Genomic DNA, 15,171 nt, shown 5'->3' with positions numbered 1-15,171 from the left:
CAGTAGCTTCTATTGCAAATTAAACACACCTGAACAGCTTTGCATATTAAGAGGCAGGAGGCAAGGGAGGTGAGAAGATCCAGTCGATTCGGCTGCAGCTGGTACAGGTGATATCCAAAGAATTAGGGCAGGTCTGACCGGTTCTAGTGCTGTGCAATGCAAATGTTACATATGTGAGACCATAATTTGCAAAGCAGGACTGAATGTGGCCTGCAGGGAGATAAAGATTCAGTGAAAATGTTAAGCCTGGAAACATTTTTGTCATTTTGTTGTATGCTTTTCACTAAGTGGAGTTTTGTGTCTTCAGGGAAGCAATTTCTCTTAATTTGGAGACACATTCTTGGCATGCAGAAGTTTCACCTTTGTTTAACCTCCAATCTCCAAATGAAATGCACAAATACTCCTGGAAACAGGTATCAAGAGGTATCATAATAAATAAATAAAAACAACATGTCTGTCAATGGGGCTGCGGTCCGTGGGGTTTGCGTATCCTCAAGGAAACGTTACTTCATATGGAGCATGCCTTCCTACATGCCGTGGCTGCAGGAATGGAGCATAAATGATATTGCGGAGATTGGGTCATCTGTCAGATAGAATACATTAGGGAAATTGTCTTTGAGAAATGACACTGTTATCATGGCGGGATGACAGCAACGCTGCAGGGAGAGTGTCCAATCCGGCATCAGTGGTCAGCTAAACGTTGTGCCACTGACCTTGACACCCATCTCCACTCGCAGTGACAATTGGCAGCACATCTTGACATCTCCTTATCTTCCACATAAAGAAAAACCCTCACACAGTTCATTTTCATTGACAGTTAATCAAACCCAATGATCTGCAAAGTTGTGAATAAACCAAAATTCAAAGCTCTTATTGTTTGTTTTTAATGCAGTGGAGTACAGCAGCACCAGTTTTTACAGTTACAACGAAGCTAAGTGTCAATTCCTACAGAAGGGAAACGGCAGCCCAGAACATACGTGTCGAAATAAGATTTTGGCCTCGAATAGCAAATCTAAAACAACAGGCAAATCAAATATTCTGCTTTAATAAACCAACGCTTTTGCTTTAGTTCTAGAGTGTTACCTCTGCCTCCACGTTGAACTGATATTTCTAAGAAAATGTGAGAAGGTTGACGTAGCAGGTGTTTCAGACTTGAAAGGCAAAGACAATGAATCATAATGGGTTAGAGCAGAGGGTCTTCTGTCTGTAAAATGGAGAAATATATTATCGGGGCAAAAAAGAAAAATAGGCAACGTGTGAGGTCCAACCAGAACAAAGACAATGGAGAACAATGACTCAGGAGACTTTGTAACTTTGTGCCAAATAATTACACTTTTCTATGTTCTTTACTCAGATTACACCTTATTGTTCTCATGCAGTGGATAAAAGGCTCATTGTAGTGAGTTATACTGTGATCCTTACGTACAAATTGACATTCTTTGCAAACAAAATATTTTTTATTTTTACTGTTGTAAAATATTTGATTCCACATTGTTATATTCATCAGTTTTAAAGAATAGTCATAGTTTTTATCTTCACTAAAAGTTATATTTTTGAGGCGGGTGCGAACAGAAAACGTTTGAGAACCACTGAAGCCTAAAGTGGCTCAGACGCCTCTCGTCATTACTGCTATAAACCTAAGCAGAGGAGGGAGGCATCATACTGTACTTTCCAAACTTTTCTCTATAACTCTTAGACGCACAGTGCTCTTTGTCAAGTCATAATGTCCACAGTTTTATTATTGTACTGATATTATATGACATCACTTTCCTGCAAACAACAGATAAACTGTCCAGATAGGCTGAAAGCAGTATCTGAGAACAGCAGCCCAGTTGTTATCGTCCTCCGGCAGCTTCAGGTCGCATTTTTTGAGAACATCTTGCACAATATTTGAACATATCAAAGTTTCTATTTGTCAATTTCTTTTTGGTGAGGTCACTCTGGCACACAACTAACTGATAACTTTGTTGACAGGTCAAAAAACCAGAATGTTTGGTCAAGAACAGCAAAGAATATAGCTCGTGGGAAAGGTCACAGGCCATTATAAATTCTGTTACATGCATTGCCTTGCTAAAATACATGTAGCTCTACATCCACAAACTTCAGTGCATTTATTGGGCTTCTGTTTGGCGGACCAAAGTAGGGCACTGCTGTGAAGAGGTATTTGGCCCAAAAAGTTCAATTTAGGTGTAATCTGACCAGACCGCCTTCTTCCACTTGTCTGCTGTGATGGCCAACATGGCTTGTGGCAAACTGGACTCTTTACAGCTTTCCTTCAACCAATTGATTACCATTTGTCACTTTCATTGAAACTATTGTTTTTTTCCTGAGTTTATTACATTGTGGGAACAACTCTCCTGGAACCAGTTTCACTTTGGCACCAGTTTTCATGTATTTCAAATTAACATCACAGGGTTCCTACACGTTTTCCACCTATAATTCCATCCTTTTCAAGACTCAAATTTAAAAGATTTTCCAGACCTTTAAGTAAAAAAAAAAACATTTACCAAATCAGATTTTATTCATGAAACAGCAGTTTGTGTAGGTTGGCTTATGTTCCAGTCGGTTAGGCAAACGTGCTCATTATTATTTTTCTTCTGCAAGTTAAATACACTTTAAAATCTAGAATTGATCAAATCTGGATTTACCAAATGTAGATTATTTACAAAAAATTATTTTATACCTGCATTCTGTTCAGAAATTCAGTTTCAAAGTCTTGTTTGGCACTTAAACCAGACGGTTTTAAAACCACACACAGGTCCAGTCTAAAAAAAGGACAAAAGAAATGATAAATGTTTATCTGTGGGTTCTGTCATTCAGTAACAGCACAACTTTATAAAATCTGTTTTAGTTTTTCTTCCACAGTCAGATTTTTTTAACTACATCCTAGAGTGAACAATCAAGCAAAATATAAAAAACAATGGCTCGGTAAATCCAAACCAATCAATAGGTTTGACAAATATTAAAGCTGAGATGTCAGTCAGTCAGTCATTTTCTACCACTTATTCCATAGTGGGTCGCGGGGGAGCTGGTGCCTATCTCCAGCAGTCTATGGGCGAGAGGCAGGGTACACCCTGGACAAGTCGCCAGTCCATCGCAGGGCAACACACAAACAACCATGCACACACTCATTCATACACCTAAGGGCAATTTAGAGTTACCAATTAACCTAACAGGCATGTCTTTGGACTGTGGGAGGAAGCCGGAGTACCCGGTGAGAACCCACGCATGCACGGGGAGAACATGCAAACTCCATGCAGAAAGACCCCCGGTTGGGAATCGAACCCAGGACCTTCTTGATGCAAGGCAACAGTGCTACCAACTGCGCCACCGAACATAAAGTGTTTATATCTCTGACCCACTTCTTCTATTAAAGCTTACTATGTGTGTTTGTCATATGATGGCTCATATTTAACCTCTTGTCTGAGGTTTTTCATAACTGATGAGCTGAGATGTGGCAAATTCAATTAGAATTGTTGTAAATGTGTCATAAATCACATTAGGAAGAACTTTATTCTTAAGAAATAAATATTTAATCCTTTAGATAACTTATTTCCATACTAATCCAGACCTGGAACACAATAGCAAATTCCAGACTTTTCCAGACTGTGTAGGAATCCTGCCAACAGTATAGGAATCTGTGTAACAAGTACTGACCAAAATACCAAAAGGTCAAGCTGGAAAAAAAGCAAGAAAAAAAATGTCTAGCACTAAATCAAAGGAAAATAGTAGGCTACAATCTCCAAAGGCAACATTTTATTACAGGAGGAAAAAAAAAAACTACATCCAACAGGATTAACATCATCTAAGGCCTTCTAAACAAACACTGAAATCTGTTTATTTCCCCAAGAAACACTCAGAATAAACAACTGCTAAAACATTTTATCCAGACCAAGGAGCCATATCTGCCTTCCATCTTACAATATCTTTCCAGAAATTGGAATTCTAGCAAACATAACAACAATGTAAACCATATCCATGTAAAAGAGTTTAAATCTTTAAATATTACTATAACAGATGAGTGACAATAATTAAACATAACGCTGGTTGCCAACAACACTAATATGTTGTTTTTTAAAGTGTTTATCAGATATGTCAAGACAATTAGCTCTGCTGATTTCTGAGCACATTGTTTGTTTTAAAAAACTTTCAGTAACGAGGGAAAGTATTGACCTCCTTACAGAATTTTCTCTTATATGTCACACCTAAATGTTCCTGATAATTAAACAACAATTATATCAGACAAAGATAAGGTGACTTAATACAAACAAATACAAATACAAATGTTAATTTATTTATTTAGCACAAAAACAACAACATTTGAGTAAAGTGCTTTACAATTTAGTCATATGACCTGTTGAATCAGGAAATCACTTAAATTCAACCGGTTTGGCAACATGAAGTAGGCTTAAAGATCTTTAAAAAAAAAAAAAGCAACACATCATGCCCCGATTTAATTTTCAGTCTGAACGGGGCAGCTTTGGAGTAGGTTTGGCAGGCCCAAAACCCTAAAACTGGGCAACTCACACATCCAGGAGATCACAAAAGAACATTATCTGAAACACTGCAGGACCCAACTGTCTCAGTCAAGACCAGTGTTTATGATCCAACAATAAGAAAGAGTAAATAGTCAATAAGAGACAGTAAATACTGAAGAAGGTCCGGACATCAGTTTGTGACCTTAAGCTCAAGCAAACTTGGGTTATGAAGTCCACTTGTGAATGGCTTCAGGAAAATAAAAAGTTGAGCGGCCCATTCAAATCCACAGTAGAGCTGCACAGGAAGATATTCCGTTGCAATATCATGATTAACCCACATTTTCTTGACACCATTACATATCCTCCCCACCATTCACTATTTTAGCATCTCAGCCATGAAAGGAAGTCATCCGGTTTGGACATAAGCAGCAGTTGGAGAACAATGTAATATTCTACTGAATATAGCGTTCAGGCAACCCTGTGCAACTGCACACGCTGATATTGCTTTGACACTGTTAAATCTGACAGGCCATTCAAGTTCGACAACCCTCCAATGTGGCTAAATTAAAACAATTCTGCAGAGAAGAGTGGGCCAACATTGCTTTGGGTTAAGGTTTAGGGGGCCGACAACTTTCCCACATAGGTTGCTTTGGAAAGCTTTCTTCCCCTTAAATACCTGCTTTTTGTATTTACTAAGGTCATTGTTGTAGGATATTAAAATTAGTTTGTTGATCTCAAACATTTAAATGTGACAAAAAAAAGCAAAACCATAACAAATCTTTAAGGTGATAAATACTTTTCACAGCATTGTACCTTAATAACTTCTAGTCAAGGCAGCAAACACGGCTGAAGAACATCCTTCAGTTTCCTTCCATCATTAATTTGCATGTAGACAATTTGTGCCATCCATTTGGTCTGTGTGCGTTGTATCAATTACACCACACGGGTGAAATATAGACTTCCCACATAACGCTCTACTCATCCTGATAAATGCCCCGCGCTCTTTCTGGACATCAGGGCGTTACGTTGAAGCCTCCCTCCTTCAAAACGACCTCAGAACAAAAGAGATGTTAATTCCCATTTGTGCGATCGCCCTCTCAACAAAGCATGAGCTGCAGCACCATTATTCTAAAGTGGTCACTCCTTCACTTGTACTAGAAGACATGGCTTACAATCAGCCTACACCATGCTTTCATGTGCAATCTACATGAAACATTTATCACAGTGCGTTGGCCTCTGGATAAAGCTTACAAAGCTATTGGCTACAGTTGAAACATTTCAGGAGAATACACAATGAAGACACTGGATTTGATCAGATCTGCAGTATATAAATTTCCATGTAGTAGCAAAAACAACCTGCTTCTGGGGAAATCAATATAATTCAGGACTGTCAGGGAAATGTCCATCAGATTTGATCCATGCCAACCTACGCAGTGACTGGGACCGATCAGCTAAGTGTCTGATAACACTTTGTGGGTGTATGGAGGCCTTAAGAAATAAAAAAGCACAGCCTGTTGCCGCTGCAAAGTAAGGAGGAGTCATTCTGCGATTTAATTCCTGCTGCCAGGCAGTATTAAGCCTGACCATTCTTGTTCCATAAAAGCCAGAAGAACAATTAATCCCAGATGATAATTGGGTTTAAAACCAGGATGCAAGTCAGGCTTCAACCACCAAAACTAATTTCCAGGATTCAATTAAATTCAAACTACCTCATTAACTCCAAAGGTAAATTAGATATGTCGGTAACTCATTCTCCAAGTTTCATCAAAGAGTTATTATAAATGGGTTTCACTGTGGGGCAGAAGGATCTCCTCTAGTGGCTGCTTGCAGCAGCTCTGAAGAAGGCTCTGACTGAAGCTACGTTGTTGAACATAAAATAGTAAAGGCAGGTTAACTTCTTTTTTAACATGACCGACACATGTAATTCTAACGTTGTGTCCACTGGTCCCAATCCTGGCTAGGGTATATGCCTAGGAGTCAATTTTATCACAGACATACAATAGCTGTTACCTCTGAATTTTATTATTATTTTATAATTGCGTAACAGGCCAAAAAAAAAAAAGAGTTTGGAGGGCCAGGTGCAACCCAGGAGCCGGAGTTTCCTCCAGTCATGCTACGTTTTATTTTGCTGCACTTTGCCAAACTTGGAAAAAACATTAAATTCCAAACTTTAATGTTATAAAACACCAGTTAAAGCATGGAAGATAAAAATCCATGTCATATTAATCCTTTTGTTTCCTCCGATTAGTTGTTTAAAATCTAGTCTTTTTATTTACGCTCCTGTAGAGGAAAAAGTAAAAACCTGTCATGTGACAACCTGAAATGAAACACATTCTGGGCACTGTTACTCAAACAGTGATTTACATAAATAAAAACAGCAAAAATGATTTGTGAATCAACCAAAAAATGAATCACTGATCTTTTTAAATAAATGAGTAATAATTAGTCTGATTTCTACCAGAATCTCTGCAGGGATAAAGAGAGGCCATAGATGAGCCTGAGTGGGCTGCAGACACATCAGAAGGTCTGGTAAAATTCATGTATGCAAAGAGATCAAGATCCATGTTACACTCTTTCCTATTTAAACTCCATTACCAGTATGATCAAAGACTGGGACATGCAACTCCTAACTGGAAAACAAGTCTGCAATGCCTGCTTAGTGATTGCCTTGATCTTCATTCAGGGGTCTGACAGACCACCCACTCATTCAGAATACACCAAAATCCTTCTTCTGCTAGCTGCACGGCACCTGTTTGACTCCGGTGTGGGGAGATAGCGTGAAAACGTTTCTAACTCCTTTCAGAACAGGGGTCAGGCTGAGTCAAAGTTCAACTCGTTGCTCAATAGGGTCTCTAAAACACACACAATACAAACTAGATTGACCTGGAATACACTAACTTGGCACAATAAGAGCAGGTTTAGGCATCTCTCTGAAAAAATTCCTTCTTTAAAGAAAGTTCATAACCAAGGAGTTAGACGGGGTTTCTTTGTTCATTAAATAAAGCCTTCATAATCACATGTGAGCATCTGCTAGGTGACATTACAATGCCATTAGCTTGCAAAATAAAATAAAATCCAGTGAGGGCTTGACGTAACGTTTCCCAGGTTCAGGTCGGGTCCCCCTCCAGTCAAACGAGCATCTTCAAATCGATTAAGCTCAGTTGTTTTACTCATGAATGAACGACTTCAATTTTGCATCCGACTCACTGAAACCTGAGCTACGCTCCCCGACTGGCATCGAAAGCCTGTTCACAGGAGGATAAGTGTGAGAGCCCTGTGCACGCTCCTGCTCCCACCACTTTGCCTCCAGTTAGGAAAACAGGATGCAACTCTTGGTTGAGTTTCAAGTTAAAGTTGAAGACTTTGAGTGCATTCACCTCCTCGCTTAATGACTGACATTAAACATTCAGAGCATAGTGCACACAGATGACAGAACCCATTTAGCACTGATTATGTTATCCGATATTTACAAGGCACCACTGTTCTGCTACTCCGGCCAAGGTGATAACATGATTTCACTTCAACTTTTTTTGACCGCAATCCATGGAGTTGCGAAACGTTACTACTACTACTACTCGACTCCAACTGCATATAAATATGTCAAAGCAAGGAAGAGCTGTTAAAAGTTGCCTTGCATTGAAGATTTCACTATGTTATTGTCTCTGTGATGTTCAAACATGCTTTGGGTCTATAGGGTCAGGGTAAAAGAAGGGAAATTTGAACCTGAGCCAATACAATTTACTGCAACTTCATCTACTGATTAACATATTGTGTCTGTTCCAAAATTCTAATCCAAATATTTGCTTTTCTAGCCGTCCTGGATAGAGTTAATTTGGTAGCAACGCAAACAAGGAAGCAGTCAGAGCTGCTAAGCAACATCAACCGTTTTATACGTGTTTGTGTTGTAAAAATATACCGTGAGTGACTTTATCTTGTATGCATTAAATCGCCATCATAGTTGCATTTAATGTCCTTCCTTCTGCTCATAAAACTAACATGTACAATCAGAGTTTAGATATCGCTCTTCATCTTTAAGGCTGGACTGTTGTGTCTTTAATCAACTTCATGACAAAGATGGAAAAGTGGTTCAAAGGCCATTATTTAAGCCGCACTTTGAAGGGTGCTTCACACTAGGAAACTCCTTTGGTCCGCTTGTTTGGTGCGGTTCGCCTTCACATTGTACCTCTTGCAAGTGAACTACAACTTGTAAACACAGCCACGCGTGTGACGATCCTTGCTCTCATTGGACAGAAATGACTGGGGCGGGAAAGAGCACAGACTGGGAAATGGAGGAAAACAACTGTGGAAGTCCTGGCTGCAGCACCTTTGTTCTGCATATTTATGCTGTTACTACAGCTGCAATATCATTGTGAGGGTCAAGAGCAGCTCATTAACCACAGATTATGGACTTTTGACGGCATCTAATAATCTAAACTGTTAGTCAATGTTAACATGTAACAGCCAAACCGTCACAAGATCTTTAACACACATGTATATAAAAATATCAGCAATGCACTACTGCTTTCCTATATGTTGAACCCATTAAATTATTCATCAGCGAGCTTTGTTGCTCTCCATGTTTGCCTCTTAGCAATTTTGTAAGCGTTCTGCTCTCAGCTGTGTGCAACCAAACACCGCTGTTGGCCTGGTCACTTCAAATAGTCACCCAGCAATTCGGGAGGAACCAAAAACATGGAATTCAGCCACCTGAGCACATGTCAAATCAAAATGTATGTACGGATTTAGGCAATTAGGAACCCGACAAAAAGAAAATAAATCAGCATTATATTTTAAATGCTCTTCATCTGTCTCAAGTGACTTACACCAATGTGTTTGTATTTTTAAGGACAACAAACCTTGAACATAAGCACACAGAGCTCAAACTGCTTTCTGAGCAAGCAGATGACTAAGCTGCTCCCCCCACGGAGACCGGCACGCGGATCCATCTCTGTAACGTTGAAGCACCTCACCTGTATAACCTGAGATCCAGCCCCACGAAGACACCATGGCCAGCAGCCATTTGAACATAACTCCTTCGATGTGCCAGAAAGCGGAGCTGTAGCATATTCTCAGCGGCTGGAGGAGCAGCAGGTACAAGCAGTAGGACGGGATGGCCACACAGTTGTTGAGGAACATGAAGGTGAAACGGAGCACAGACTTGAGGAGTACCCAGCTCAGTTTGCCGGCACCGTCCAACAGCTGTGCCATCCTGAAACGCACCGTCTGCAGACAAACAGGGAGCAGTTAGAGGTTCCGTTAGTTAGATTTACAATAAAAGGTGTCCTGCTCACATAGGCGTGCACACTGCTCTTATAAGCAGTTGTGAGAAACTTGTACTTCTTACCATTAAAGTCAGTTTTAAATCAAACACCTTCTTTGACTGCTTTTTAGTCATTTTTTCTCTCTTCATTATGTTTCAGTATAATTTCTCACTGCCTATCCCGAAAATCACCACATAGCTATTTTAATACAGCGTCCTTCACAACTATTGCACCTCTGATAAAGGTAAGTAAAAAACTTTAAAATAAATCCATCTTTCATTGCAGCTAACAGTCATGCTGATCACTTGTAGAACAATTTAACCTTTAATTTGAGTACATTTATTGAAATACAGAGAAAAATGCCATTTTATAGAAATATTAGCTAATAAAATGTAACCAAACCATTTTTGAATCCCTACTGAATGTCATACTGACCAGTGTGTCTAAGAGTTTATTTACCAACACGTGCGTTCCTGCTTCATTACAGTATACATACTCTCTTAAAAACTGGAAAGACAAGAGAACTTGCCGTTCAAGCGACGCAGAGATAGGTTGATCTTTAAAAGACAGGAAAGGACTACAAGAAAATAACAACAAGCCTAAAGTATGATCTGTCTACAATCAGAGCAATGATTGGAAACTTAAATATGGCGAGCAAGGCTGGAAAAGGATGTAAGAGAAGCAAAACTACAATTTTCAAAGGTCGTTGTTGGAGAACCACAGCAAAGAGCAGCATGTTGGGATCAAACATGCTCCATAACAACCAGTAGATGTGATTTAAACTGGGACTTTAACTGGGCAAAGGGCTGTCTAACTGCCAACAGGGGTTACACAAAGCATTAGCTTAGATATTACTTTATAATAAATCCATTGAAATTTAAGATTTGACTTTTTTTGCTTATGCAAAAACAATTTGACTTTATTTTGAGGCTTTTTATACATCTTTGATGTAGAGTATGATATTTTCTAGACAGCAATAAAAACGTGCATTAACTTTGTGATAATATGTGGTCTGTTTGAAACCAATGAAGAGTTCTTCGAACTTAAGCTCTCTTCTGTGAGGATAATTTTATTCAACACGTCACATGTGGGTCACATCCATAAACAAATAAAGAAGATTCCCAATGTGTGTTTCCAAATAACATTTCCTGACCTTGAGGGAAAACTTCAAAAAGTTCAGAAAAGATTAGCAGCTCAAATGTATGAAAATAACTTGCTAAGACAAACATAACACCGGGAGCTATTTGTTGGCATTTTGAAGAATGAACCACTTGTCTCCTACATTTCTAGCTTAAAAAGAAAATACAAATAGTGGTTCTTTGCCATGGTTGCGTTTCAGTTCCTCCAAAAAGCCATTATTCCACTCTGAAACTCTTATGCTTTCTAATAACCACAGTCACAAAATTTAAAACATATTTGTGACAGAACTTAGTTTTTGCTTCTTTCTCTTTCAGTTTATGACTTCCTAAGATTCTCCTGATAATCCTTCTACATCCGAATGTAAATAAATTATTACAAAATGACAAACTTTAACTTTTTTACTGCTTTCAGACAGATAGTTTTCAGTCCTACAACAGAGTTCAGATGGACATCCCTGCAGAGGACATAGTTTCTGGGAAGAGTATGTTTACATTCACGGCAGAATGTCTTTCTGTTTCAAGGCAAATTATTCTGTCGCCGAAAGAATCATATTCTACACAAATGGACATGACCTTTTGGCAGAAAATATTCCGAACACTAAAAAGGACAAAAACATCTATTCCCGGAGCATTTTAAACACGGAAGCGGATTTCATTTCCAACACACATGATCTTAGTATCAATTTATAGTTCTTTCACAAATTTATCAGATTAGGTTTGTTTTGACTGGAGCTGCACAATATATCAAATCGCAATCATCATCGCCATATCAATGTGTGCAATCTGGTAATCACAACAGACTGCTTGGAGGCAATATTTGGTAGGATATTCAATCTAAATTCCCATGCATCCAAATACTATTTTTGACTTGCTCAATAAACTTGCCACTATGTCCATGTCTGTGCTTATACTTGATGTATACCTTCAGCTTTAGCAACAGCATCGTAATTATGTTTTCCTTATTTCCTGCAACCCTAGTTTTGACATGCAAATCCATTCCAAGTGCCTTCATAATACTGTTATAAAACGTCTGTCTCGATGGTGGTTCTTGGGAACCTTACCATGTACCGAGGTGGAACTTAGCGAAAGGAAGGTCTGAGGTGTCGTTTTGGTGACGCTGGGTCCCCCAACATTTATTTTTGCTGATTTTAGAATTTAATTTTGCGTAACTTTGTCCGTGGTGATTCAAACAGCATAGACATTTCTTCATTTTGTGTATTTTTTGTGATTATTTTCTTCATGTCTTTTATACGCCTTTTAAACTAAATACAGCAATCTTTGTCCCTTTGACATTTCTTGGTGCTAATGAAGTGACTACCATATACATTTTATTTTTGAATACAAATTTATCAAAATGTCATCTTATATTGTTTACCACTGCATGAAGAAATTTGAAGGTGTTTTCAAGATACCAATTTCCACATTTGGGAAGTAAAAAACAAAATGTTTGAAGACTTTTTAACAATCTTGGACAAAGAACAATTAGAATCAGTATTGCTGCCTGTTCTTGACAATCCAAGGCTTGGAGAATAGAACCTAGATGACAACATGAAGTAGGCAAAAAGATTTGAAAAACCAACACATCATACGTCAAACTGAAGAAATTCAAGATCAGAAGAGAAAAAGGTCATCTATCTGTCTGGAAGGGGTTATGCCACTCGTAAGGGTCGAGTCTCCAGTGGACCACAGGGAAAGCTATTATCCACATTTGGAGAAAACATAGAACAGTGGTGCAACTTACTCCCGGGAGCGCATCAATATCTCCTTCAAAAAAATCACAAAAAGCAGAACACCATATAAGCACAGCAGGCCTCGCTTGCTACAGTTAGAACCAACCTTCATGATTCAACAAAAAGAAACAGACTGAGCAAAAATGGCATCTATGGAGCAGTTCCCAGGCAAAACAAGATCAACTGTGTGTTTCACCTGAAGGAGAATGTCCAGCCATCACTTTGTGATGTAAAGCTCAAGCTCACTTGGGTTGCAGGACAATGATCGAAAACACAGCAGCAAGTCCATCACTGACTGGCTCAAAAAACACTAAATTAAGGTTTTGGGGCGATCTAGTCAAAGTCCATACTTAAAATCAAATAGAGATGATTTGGCGTGATTTTAAACAGAGCACTGAACAAAACCCCACAATGTGGCTGAATTAAAACAATTCTGCAAAGAAGAGTGGGGCAGAATTCCTCCGCAGTGATGTAAAAAACTCTTTGCCAGTTAGCTTTAGTGGATTATTACTTTTTTTTTTTCTTCTTTTACACAGGGGGATGCTAGTTAGAATAGCTTTGTTCCCCTTAAGAAAAAAACGGCACGATTTTGTATATACTCAGGTTAGCTTTGTCTGAAGTTAACAATAGCATTCATAAAAAGGGGGAAAAGGGTTGAGTCTATAAGTTCCCAAAATACTACACCTACCACTATAATTGTGGAACCATATGTAACCAGTACTGACCCACCAGACTCTGAAAATAAACACTAATATTTACCTGAAACGTTTCAGACAGCTGGGGATCTTTGCCAGGTTTGCAGAATCTTTTTCACTCCGCTAACCGGTTGGGGGTAAGGTTGTTTCAAGGCATTTATATGCAACACACACGTAGATTATTATTCAAAAGGGATTTATTCATTTCGATGGTTGGCTGCCATTCGTGCCTGGACACCAGCGAGCTGCCAACCCAAAACCGTGTAAAAGGCAAAGCCAAGGACCTTAAAAGGACCATTCAGCGGGGAAAGGGGGACGAAGTCCATTACTTCATAAGTTGCTAGCTAGCAACAGTATGAGTTAGCATAACGGGAAACGATGCGGCTAAACAGAAATGACCACCTGTGAGCTTCGACGTTAATGTGGAATAAACAACAGATTTAGCGCTAAGGCCTTTATTGGTGTGCTGTTTTAGGAGGTGAAAGCGAACGTTAGGTTTGACGCTAGTTGTCTGATTCAAAGCTCAGCGGCTCATCCAGAGTGGTCCCACCCTGTAGTTTAGTAGTAAAAGTCTGCTAGCTCATGTTACTCACCCAATAAATGTCACTGAAGCATCCAAGGACGGCCGGTGGTCTGATCGAAGCGAGATCAACTGTACGGCTAAGCTAAAAAATGGCTATCTCTGCTAGTCGGCATGTTACGTCTGTTAAATCTGATCTGGATTCAGGTTTAAAAGGGTAAAAATGTTAAAGAAAACCCTGTGCGATAGAGCTACTTCTCCCCCCATTTAGCCATCCAGGTCTTCTCGGGCTCCGTTAGCAGCTTCAGTTGAACGTCGCTGGTTTCATCTCAGAGAGAGACACCGGGATAAATCCTCAGATGCATCATCATCACCATCACCATCAACTCAGCTAGCTACTGAGCTCCCAGCAAACAGTCCGGCGGAGAGGCTGCAAAAGCGGGCCTGGGCTCTACGCTCCTCCTGAGATAACCGCAACGCAAGCTGTACATGTGCGCATCAAACAGGGGGAGCAGCGGTTTTTTTTTTTTTTTTTTTTCCTTTTCTAGGCTGGAGGGGACCCGTTATCTTCCTCCAGATCCCGAAACACACGGTGGCAATGTACACAAAGGAAGGACGGCACACAACCGGAAAGAGGTCTAGTCCGCCTTCAAAACAAGAGCATCGGGAGCGCCGGGTGACGCCGTTGGTGGAGCTGACGCACCGGTCCTCCGCCCGGCTGTCCTGGGTTCGAGTCCCGAGGTCAACTTGCTGTTCAATAAAGGCAAGTAATACAAAACAAAACAAAAACAGCATCAAGGAGGACATTGAACTCGGCAGCAGCCATGAGGCCCGAGGTAACTCTGGTAGAGCTGCAGAGGTCCAAAGCTCAGGTGGGAGATTCTGTAGACAGGACAACTACTCTTTGTGCACTCCATAAATCTGCCTTTCATGGAAGAGTGGCAGAAGGCCATAGCTAACAGCAAATCAATTAATTTCTGAGTTTATTTATAGTTCACCCCAAAATCTAACTGAATCCTAAGTTACTAATTTTAATCAAATGTATTCTATTACAACCCAGTTCAGTGCACTAAGATTCAATTGATCATTAGCCTAAAGGAAACAATGCAGGAATCCAGTTGACTTTGATCCCTGGGAAGCACTGGGAGAGAGTGGACAGCAACAATTCTGTTATAACTGTAACAAAACCTCTAGTACAACCAGGCTTGGAAATTAAAGATGTGAAAATTAAAACACAATCAAAAACTGGACTTCTTTAGTATACGGATATCTTTACCCTGTAAAAAACATCCTTTAAACAGCCTACATCCAGCGTTCATATTTTCGCATTATTTTTGTTCTGAAATGT

The 15,171-nt window shown here is 39.6% G+C and overlaps 1 protein-coding gene across 1 annotated transcript in view; it reads right to left on the bottom strand.

Moving 5' to 3' along the window:
• lpgat1 (lysophosphatidylglycerol acyltransferase 1) overlaps positions 1–14,581 on the bottom strand; it is a 50,953-nt gene extending 36,372 nt beyond the window's left edge. Inside the window, exons 1-2 of the mRNA XM_047388472.1 lie at positions 13,897–14,581; positions 9,449–9,701 (exon numbers count right to left, since the gene is read on the bottom strand). Coding sequence (XP_047244428.1) covers positions 9,449–9,686 — 238 coding nt within the window. The 5' untranslated portion in view covers positions 9,687–9,701; positions 13,897–14,581. The remainder of the gene's footprint in view (positions 1–9,448; positions 9,702–13,896) is intronic.
• Positions 14,582–15,171: the final 590 nt, after the last annotated feature.

The sequence above is a fragment of the Girardinichthys multiradiatus genome, chromosome 15 (genome assembly GCF_021462225.1).
Source record: "Girardinichthys multiradiatus isolate DD_20200921_A chromosome 15, DD_fGirMul_XY1, whole genome shotgun sequence".
Taxonomy (NCBI): Eukaryota; Metazoa; Chordata; class Actinopteri; order Cyprinodontiformes; family Goodeidae; genus Girardinichthys; species Girardinichthys multiradiatus.
This window is presented reverse-complemented; position numbering and strand designations above follow the sequence as displayed.